Here is a 10,048-nt window from a genome sequence, read left to right as displayed (position 1 = left end):
CGCGTGTTGGAAGGTTGACCGTAGACGGCTAACATCTCCTTGTACGCCTGTTGAAGAGTGGGTTGCCTCTCGTCGGGAATAGCCCAGAACGCTGTAAGAGCGTCATCATCCAGTGCAGTCGGCAGGGCCCGCAAGGCCTCATCCTCATCCTCCGTCCAATCCACGGATAAGTAGGCTGCCTCGAAGCGACGGGTAAAAGCGCTCCAGTCACCCCCCGCTGCAATTAATTCTCTGGATGGCAGCATTTTCCGGGGTCGGTCAGTCGTTTTTTCCTCGCTGCCGGAATCGCTGGTACCTCCACCGCCTCCGATGCTTTTTGTAAAATGGCAGCGCTCGGTCGCGTCGCCTCCGCGCCAACTGAAATGGCAGCCAATGGATGCGTGGACTCCACCACGGGAACCCCGGCAGCTGGCGCTCGCCCCACTCCCTCTGGCGGAACTTTGGGCTCCATCCCCATCGCTCCTCCACTGGTCGCGGTCGTGCTCATTAGCATGACGAGCTGTGCGACGGTCGCCCGCAGGAGATCCAGCTGAGCTGCCACCTCCCGCCATCCTTCCGTGGCTTGTGGCTGTGGAGGCGCGGCCTCCCACGTCCTCTGTCTCTGGCGATAATCATCCCGCGGCCGCAGACTTGCTCACTGGGACCGCGGCTCCCGGGACTGCCTGGGGGGTCTCCACGTCGTCCGCATCCTTGTCTGAAGTAGCTACAAGGTGGGTTTCTTTTCTTGTGGTACCTCGACTTTTTTTTACTTTTCTAGCACCAAATGTAATGTATTGACTTCAGAGACACGAACTGTAGAGGGCGTTTTAATTATTTATTCCGACTTACGACTACAACTTCATAACACGGTTACAGTGTAGAATATAGCGCCAACTCTACATAACTGGCCGACCACATAGCGACAATGGCGACGTCCGACTATATAGATGGCTAACTATATTGACAACGGCGACGAAGAGACAGCGACGGCAGCGACGATGACAGCCAGGACCCAGAATCCCGACAGCCACGAACCCCGCACCCAGCATGGCCAAGCTCCGCCCTTGGCTACGCCCCTCTTCTTGAACTCTCTCACGGGTTCCAGGAGCTTCCAGTTCGATCCTCACTTTGACCCTTGGCCCAGTTATCCCCCCGTTGTGGTCGCTCACGTGTGTACTGTCTGTTGTTTTTACACTCGTATTTCACACTCATGGCCGAGAATCAGCATAATCATTACACCTGCATAGGTTAAGCCCCACATTGAAGTGAAGTAATCATAGACGAAGACAAACTACATAATCAAAGACAACAATAGTGTTAAGTGTTGCAGATCAGTTCTGCATGGCTAGTGGCCACATTGTAATATATTGTTGCAACAAGGACATGGATTCCACAAATCACGGTCCTGGTTACAGATCTACCCAACATGTATGGTCACATATGCTGGCTGCTCTTACTCTAGTGTCCAAAAAGTCGACCCAAACCTCCACTTCCACAAACAGCTGAGATTTGTCGTGGGCTCCCTCAGTCCACGCTCTCCTCCAGCTTAATGCTGCTCCCATTGATGACCTGGAGGTTAAACCCTGGAGTCCTTACATTTCAACTTCACCCCTGGCCATGTATCCATGCTGTAATGCTCTTCTGGTTATTTTGTTACAAGAGATGGGCTCACTGTGGCACTTTGACTACCACATGTCGATTTCAGATTCTGCTCCTTGTGGATCTCCCTTGTGTTTCGGCTTCAACACTTCAAAGGCCTTTGAACAGTGTACTTGATTGGGTTTTTTAAAATGTGTATGTCCTGGCAGTTGTGAAGATTTGATGACCGTGCAAACGTCTTACCACATAGTACATGTGATGGACTCCTATTCTGTGCGTGTTCTGTGGTGTCTGTCAAGATTTGATGACCGTACGAATGCATTACAAGTGCACAATCATCACATCCCGTGGAGGCGAGTTTTGCTCTTGGTGATGTCACAAGCCAGAGAGAGGGAGGCTCTGACATCACCTACCCGTGACTTTGAGGTGACGTCTCCATAGAAAGCTTCTACATATTTAAGTAAACATATGGTAAACAAGGTGTGACATTGAAGGACACATTTTATTAAAAATATATATTTAAACAGAGATAGAAATCAAATGAAACCTAGGCTATAAGAAAAAACGTTATGCTTTCAAATGCGCTCTTAAAATAACCTCCTTGCTATGAAACTAAACGGCAGACACGATGTTTTTCATTTATCGGTCTCTCCAGGAAAGGAATGTTTTAAACAAATTATAAATCTCACGGCCTTCTGTGAGTGCATATTTTCTGCAGCATTGATTCAGTGCAAGCCAACTTTGAACCGCTTTTGGTGTAGAGTGTCTCAACAGCATTCGGGCTTGCTTCAGCCGATAGTTGTGAATGTCCTCATGTTCCTCAGCAAGGACCGTTTCTAGACCGAGCTTGACAAAATCTATATAAGGCATTAAATTATAAAATGTTGTTGTGGAGAATATCTCCTATACGTTTTAAGTGCTCTGCCTTGTAACTGATGAATTATCCGACTATGTTCCTTATTTCAAATACAATGAGTTGCTCTAGAGGCAGATTCTTCCTGAATCACAAATAAATACTCTTTGACTTGTATCACGAGAACAGTTCTCACGTAAATTCACTTTACAGGTTACTACCAAACACACACTTTTGTCCAGTCAATCACGGATTCCATATTTGGCCCTTATAGACAAAATGTTACCTGTATGCAAACAATTTAGACAAATATTCATTAGATTCTCATTCTAAATTACCCACTGGCATTAACAAAATTGTATTACTGCACTGAAATGTGCTGCATCCCATTACATCGTATTTCCAGTAAGTTGATCTCCTACTACACTTGCGGCACTCAAGATTCAGGTAAGTGGTAGTGCATTCTCGATTTGTTGCAGAGGTTCAGGGTTCAAATCCGACAGGCACCCCGGTTTACTCCAGGAAGTGCACATTTTGATTTGTCTACTTAACAGTGGATGTTGAAATATACTATTGTCATTCAAAAACAAGTAGGCCATTGTATGCTGGCTTCATCCGCAAAATTTTGCCGAATTCTAAACATTATCCACAAATGACAACTGGGATTACACATCAATAATTGCCTCCTATTGACAGACTCATGCCAACATGCAGGCCGGTGGAGGATCGCTTTGTACTCCTCAGAGGCAGCTGCCACTTGGGGGCACCCTTCGAGTGTTGGAGATGAGCTATGTTACAAAACACTGAGTTGCTGAGGCGATTAAGCAAGTACCATATAAATACAAAAATTATTATAATGTAGAGAATGATTTGGAGCTTTGTCTCTCACTCCTGGTTATGCATCTACCCAACCTACAGGTACACAAACATTGGCCGCTACTACTCTGCAGGTTGGACCTAGGAATCGAGTGTTCAACTTCACATTATTTTCATTCAAAAGGCCTGTAACAAAGGTGGATGCATTGGAGCTTTGTCTCAAGCTCATGGTTACACATCCACCTGGACTCCATTTGACTCTGTATTGTATAAAAAGTCCACCCACACCTCCACATCCACAAACTGGAGGGAATTGCCTCGCTGTGCCTCAGAGTCAGAATTCTCCTCTTGTTTCACGCTGCCTCCATCGATGTGGAGGTCAGATTTTGTAGTTGAATCTTCATCTTCATATTTCACCACTTCTTCACATTTCACCTTGATTCCTTTCAAAGCATCCAATATGGGCTTCACTTCTGGTTCTTGTATCACGAGGGATGGACTCATTGCAGCACTTGGCCTTTCACAGGCCAATAGAGTCATTCCCTTGCGAATCTTTTGATGCTTGTTTTGATCGCATAACTGTTGAAAAGCCTTCCCACACACAGTGTACAGAAAGGGTTTCTCTCCTGTGTGTGTTCTCTGGTGTTTTATAAGATGTGGTGACTGTGCAAACGACTTCCCACACACAGTGCACTTGAACGGTTTTTCGCCTGTGTGAGTTCTCTGGTGGTTCTTAAGAGTTGTTGAACGAGCAAATGTCTTCCCACACACAGTGCACTTGAAAGGTTTCTCTCCTGTGTGTGTTCGCTGGTGCGTTCTAAGATGTGTTGACTGTGCAAACGATTTCCCACACGAAGTGCACATGAAAGGTTTCTCTCCTGTGTGTGTTCTCTTGTGGTTCTGAAGGGTTGGTGAATGAGAAAATGTTTTTCTGCATACAGTGCACTTGAAAGGTTTCTCTCCTGTGTGTGTTCTCTGGTGGTCATTAAGAATTGTTAAAGATCCAAATGCTCTCTCACACACAGTGCACTTGAAAGGTTTCTCTCCCGTGTGTGTTCTCTGGTGGATCTGAAGAGTTGTTGAACGAGCAAATGTCTTCCCGCACACAGTGCACTTGAAGGGCTTGTCACCTGTGTGTGTTCTTTGGTGGTATTGAAGATGTGAAGACAGTGTAAAAGCTTTCCCACACACAGTGCACTTAAATGGTTTCTCGCCTGTGTGAGTTCTCTGGTGATTCTTAAGAGTTGTTGAACGAGCAAATGTCTTCCCACACACAGTGCACTTGAAAGGTTTCTCTCCTGTGTGTGTTCGCTGGTGTGTTTTAAGATGTGTTGACTGTGCAAATGACTTCCCACACAAAGTGCACATGAAAGGTTTCTCTCCCGTGTGTGTTCTCTTGTGGTTCTGAAGGGTTGGTGAATGAGCAAATGTCTTTCTGCATACAGTGCACTTGAAAGGTTTCTCTCCTGTGTGTGTTCTCTGGTGGTCGTTAAGAATTGTTAACGATCCAAATGCTCTCTCACACACAGTGCACTTGAAAGGTTTCTCTCCAGTGTGTGTTCTCTGGTGGATCTGAAGAGTTGTCGAACGAGCAAATGTCTTCCCGCACACAGTGCACGTGAAGGGCTTGTCACCTGTGTGTGTTCTTTGGTGGTATTGAAGATGTGAAGATAGTGAAAATGCCTTCCCACACAGAGTGCACTTATATGGTTTCTCTCCAGTGTGTGTTCTCTGGTGATTCTGAACAGTTGTTGAATGAGCGAATGTCTTACCGCACACAGTGCACTTGAAAGGTTTCTCTCCTGTGTGTGTTCTCTGGTGCGTTCTAAGATGTGTTGACTGTGCAAATGACTTTCCACACACGGTGCACTTGAAAGGTTTCTCTCCAATGTGTGTTCTCCGGTGGTCATGAAGAATTGATAACGATCCAAATGCTCTCCGACACACAGCGCACTTGATAGATTTCTCTCCCGTGTGTGTTCTCTGGTGGTTCTGAAGGGTTGTTGAACGAGCAAATGTCTTTCCACACACAGTACACTTGAATGGTTTCACTCCTGTGCGTGTTCCCTGGTGTTGTTTCAAGTTTCCAGTGTAATCCATGCTGTAAGGAGACTGATCACATTGGTGCCTCTTTGTATGGAGCTCTGGTGAGTGTCTTTACTCCATCAGACCAATTCTGCAGAGCAAAGTGGCAGAGGAAGTGGCCGATGCAGACAGAAAACATCAAATCACAATAGTTTTTTTGGGTTACATTGCATAAAGATCAGTGTCATTAAACCCACCACCTGACAGCCAATGAGTAAAGTTTGTCAGAAACAGAACATGCCAATTTGTTACTAGTACTTCATGTTGGTGTGTTAAGAGAGCAAATCCACAACATTTACAATCTGAGTACGATCTTTCACCAGTAATTAACTACCATCATCAGGTGCACAGCCAGCTTTTTTGAGAAATCCGGTTTTGCTCGTTAAATAGATGTGATGACGTCACTAGTGAGCCTTTCATATGCGAAGGGGGGGGGGGGTTAATGAATGCATATAATCGGTATCCATTACTGGTGGAGTTATTCAGACAGTGAGGGAAAAAAGTATTTGATCCCCTGCTGATTTTGTACATTTGCCCACTGACGAAGAAATGATCAGTCTATAATTTTAATGGTAGGTTTATTTGAACAATGAGAGACAGAATAACAACAAAAAAATCCAGAAAAACGCATGTTAAAAATGTTATAAATTGATTTGCATTTTAATGAGGGAAATAAGTATTTGACCCCCTTTCAATCAGAAAGATTTCTGGCTCCCAGGTGTCTTTTATACAGGTAACGAGCTGAGATTAGGAGCACACTCTTAAAGGGAGTGCTCCTAATCTCAGCTTGTTACCTGTATAAAAGACAACTGTCCACAGAAGCAATCAATCAATCAGATTCCAAACTCTCCACCATGGCCAAGACCAAAGAGCTCTCCAAGGATGTCAGGGACAAGATTGTAGACCTACACAAGGCTGGAATGGGCTACAAGACCATTGCCAAGCAGCTTGGTGAGAAGGTGACAACAGTTGGTGCGATTATTCGCAAATGGAAGAAACACAAAATAACTGTCAATCTCCCTCGGCCTGGGGCTCCATGCAAGATCTCACCTCGTGGAGTTGCAATGATCATGAGAACGGTGAGGAATCAGCCAAGAACTACACGGGAGGATCTTGTCAATGACCTCAAGGCAGCTGGGACCATAGTCACCAAGAAAATAATTGGTAACACACTATGCCGTGAAGGACTGAAATCCTGCAGCGCCTGCAAGGTCCCCCTGCTCAAGAAAGCACATATACATGCCCGTCTGAAGTTTGCCAATGAACATCTGAATGATTCAGAGGACAACTGGGTGAAAGTGTTGTGGTCAGATGAGACCAAAATGGAGCTCTTTGGCATCAACTCAACTCGCCGTGTTTGGAGGAGGAGGAACGCTGCCTATGACCCGAAGAACACCATCCCCACCGTCAAACATGGAGGTGGAAACATTATGCATTGGGGGTGTTTTTCTGCTAAGGGAACAGAACAACTTCACCGCATCAAAGGGACGAAGGACGGGGCCATGTACCGTCAAATCTTGGGTGAGAACCTCCTTCCCTCAGCCAGGGCATTGAAAATGGGTCGTGGATGGGTATTCCAGCATAATGACCCAAAACACACGGCCAAGGCAACAAAGGAGTGGCTCAAGAAGAAGCACATTAAGGTCCTGGAGTGGCCTAGCCAGTCTCCAGACCTTAATCCCATAGAAAATCTGTGGAGGGAGCTGAAGGTTCGAGTTGCCAAACATCAGCCTCGAAACCTTAATGACTTGGAGAAGATCTGCAAAGAGGAGTGGGACAAAATCCCTCCTGAGATGTGTGCAAACCTAGTGGCCAACTACAAGAAACGTCTGACCTCTGTGATTGCCAACAAGGGTTTTGCCACCAAGTACTAAGTCATGTTTTCCAGAGGGGTGAAATACTTATTTCCCTCATTAAAATGCAAATCAAAGTATAACATTTTTGACATGCGTTTTTCTGGATTTTGTTGTTGTTATTCTGTCTCTGTTAAAATAAACCTACCATTAAAATTATATACTGATCATTTCTTTGTCAGTGGGCAAACGTACAAAATCAGAAGGGGATCAAATACTTTTTTCCCTCACTGTATGGTAATGTACATTATGCATGCACATTGTTCTTGAATCCTCCTGTTGTTTGCGTGCGTTAAAATATCAGTATTTGTTGGGTTCATAATGCAGTTCACTGAGCCACCGCTCCAGTGCAGTGACGTCAAAGAGTGACGTCATGCACGGCGGCGCGGGGCGGTGATGTCATGTCCCCCTGGGGTATTTAGGCTGGGACCCGTGACGTGAACGAGGTCGTCGTCGGGAGCCGTAAACGTGAGGATGGAAGTCGGGACCCAGGGTAGGGGGAAATTAGCACCAGATTAGGGTAGCCTGTTCGTGGCTAGGGACCTTCCAGTACCCTTCCCCTGGGGGAGCGATGGGACCCAGGGTAGGGGGAATTAGCACCAAGCAAGGGTAGTCTTTGGGTGTGCTAGGGACCTCCCAATACCCTTCCCCTGGGGGAGCGATGGGACCCAGGGTAGGGGGAAATGAGCACCAGGCTAGGGTTGCCTGTGGGTGTGCTCAGGAATCCCCAGTACCCTTCCCCTGGAGTGTAGAGTGTGGCTAGGCAGTGAGTGTGCAGTACACAGAGTCGTGTGTGAAGATGTTAAATAAACAACTGGCGCAAGCCCTTACATGAAGCTCCATCTCCGTGTGGATCTACAAGTGTCCTTGGTGTCAAGAAATAACTACACCACACATCTGTGCTGTAGCCAACAGATAGAAAGAAAATATGACAACTGCCCTGGCCAGTTACCATAATGGGGCTCTGCAAGTTTCTTCTCAGCAGGTCTGGCAAGCCAATATTGAATAATCCTCATCTTGCAATCAGTGTGGTCTAATGTCAGATCTTCGTCCAATCCCACAGACATAATTTGGTGTATGCAGGTGTAATAATGTTCTGTATTACAACATGTGTAAAATCACCATGCTCCCTTAGCAGCTTCCTTTGGAGGTCAATTATGCCCAGCACCAAACTGATCTCAGACTCTGGATGGCCCCTCACACTTAGTCAACAGATGGTGGACCAACCAACCACTCACAGGGGGTGGTTACTTCCTGGAATATGTAAGGCATAGCATACGCAACAAATACAAATCCACAAACACATTTAAATACACAAACACTTGTTAGCTGCTCAGCATGCTAACACAACACGCTCTGCGAAACCACTAACACAGACAGGCTAAAATACAAGTAAAAATAAGGTTACATGTGGAGGGAAAAACCGGAGGACCTGAATGTGAAGCTACACTACCAGTCAAATAAAAAACGCATTAACACAAGCATGTTCCGATTCACACATACACAGTTACACGCAACAAAGACCCCCAGTGTAGTCGTAACAATAAGTTGAGTGGGGTGTATGGGTACTGGACTCAGTTAAGGAAATGTACTGGAGTGGGCACCATGGTGGCGAAATGTTAACTACCTCGCTTTGTGTACAGGAGGTCGTGGGTTCGATTCCGATCCTGACGCCTGCTGCTGCATATTTGCAGTCTGCGTGTCTCTTTCCCCGTGGTGATGGCGTGGATTTTTTTCTCCGGGTCCTCCGGTTTTTCCCCCCACATTTAGAAACACGCATTTAGAGTATTTGGCTGCTATAAATTTCCACAAGGCACCTCGTTGTGGGCAGGTCGCTTCTGAAAATAGAGCTATATAGTCCAGTGGGCTTTACCTGCTAAAATAAGTCGAAATAAACAAAAAAAATGGTTTCAAGTAGTGGGCCAGGTGAAGACAAAATCAACTTAAAAAGAGAATTAAAGCAAATGCAAATCAGGCGAGGACAGGAGGCAAGGCCCCGCATGGCTAGGCACCCGCATGGCTAGTCACCGCGTAGTAATATTCCAACCTGCACATCGATTATACTCGCTGCTACTCAATAATAGCCCTACGAGAGAGAGGAGCGATGCTGTAGCTGGGTAAACAACAGCAACGACAACCACCACGATGTTAACTTCTCACCTCGGAACTCAGGAGCGGAGCAGCAGCTTCCTGGTATCTCGTGACGTCACGCAAAAGCAGGCGGCGATGGAGAGATGACATGACGTCACTAGCGGGGTTTCCACTCTCCCAATGAGCGGCGGTATAATTTAATAAATAATGTTCCGTTATTGGGCGTGGCTTTGCCCACAAGAATTTTACTGGAACGGAAATCGGCAGGGTCCGAGCAGACGTGATGTCACGCGCAGGAGAGTGTTGGGGGCGTGAGAGTCTCTTGGTGACATGACGTCACTAGTGGGTTACTCCTCACCCTGGGGTCTCGGGACGCAAAGGGGAAAGATAGGAAGCGCGGTGAGTGAAGCGGTGTGGTGAGGAGTGTGCAGTGTGTGTACATTATGTGTGTGTGTACGTGTACACTGTGTGCACTTGTGTGTATGTTTTTTACTGACAAGTTAACTGTCTCAAATACATGATCGGCTGTCCGTTTATCATCATTTCAGTTTTGTGTTGTTTTTTATGCTATTTAATTTGACTCAATATATAGCAACTGTGATTATTTAAAGCCACTGTGTGTACATTACAAAGCCTGTATGTGCAGCACCAATTTACACCCCGTGCCTCTATTATCCACTGAGCAGAGCTACCCGTCGTTGTGAACAAAACTTAGGTACAAAGCGTTAGAGGGCAAATCGGACGAGCAGCTGGAAAAGCTGCCGGTGTTAGG

General features: G+C 46.2%; 1 protein-coding gene across 2 annotated transcripts; it reads right to left on the bottom strand.

Annotated features, from left to right (window-relative positions):
* Positions 1-2,061: 2,061 nt before the first annotated feature.
* On the bottom strand, positions 2,062-9,440 carry LOC116937583 (uncharacterized). Of its 2 annotated transcripts, none has more exons than XM_032944728.2 (2): positions 9,346-9,440; positions 2,062-5,423 (listed from the first exon to the last, which is right to left on the bottom strand). In XM_032944728.2, exon 2 carries the CDS (start codon positions 5,345-5,347, stop codon positions 3,479-3,481), a length of 1,869 nt encoding a protein of 622 aa, XP_032800619.1. In that variant the 5' UTR covers positions 5,348-5,423; positions 9,346-9,440; the 3' UTR covers positions 2,062-3,478. The 2 variants fall into 2 exon arrangements, with proteins under 2 accessions (XP_032800619.1, XP_075919902.1); XM_076063787.1 differs by lacking the exon at positions 9,346-9,440 and adding an exon at positions 8,813-9,338.
* Positions 9,441-10,048: the final 608 nt, after the last annotated feature.

Source organism: Petromyzon marinus, unplaced genomic scaffold, assembly GCF_048934315.1.
Source record: "Petromyzon marinus isolate PM22_M1 ecotype Great Lakes invasive population unplaced genomic scaffold, UKy_Petmar_22M1.pri1.0 PM_Scaffold_19, whole genome shotgun sequence".
NCBI lineage: Eukaryota > Metazoa > Chordata > Hyperoartia > Petromyzontiformes > Petromyzontidae > Petromyzon > Petromyzon marinus.
The sequence above is the reverse complement of the archived record's forward strand: the minus strand, read 5'-3'. Positions and strand labels throughout refer to the sequence as shown.

Excerpts from the sequence above, each read along its gene's own strand:
- LOC116937583 (XM_032944728.2), bottom strand. The coding sequence starts at position 5,347 with ATGGATTACACTGGAAACTTGAAACAACACCAGGGAACACGCACAGGA.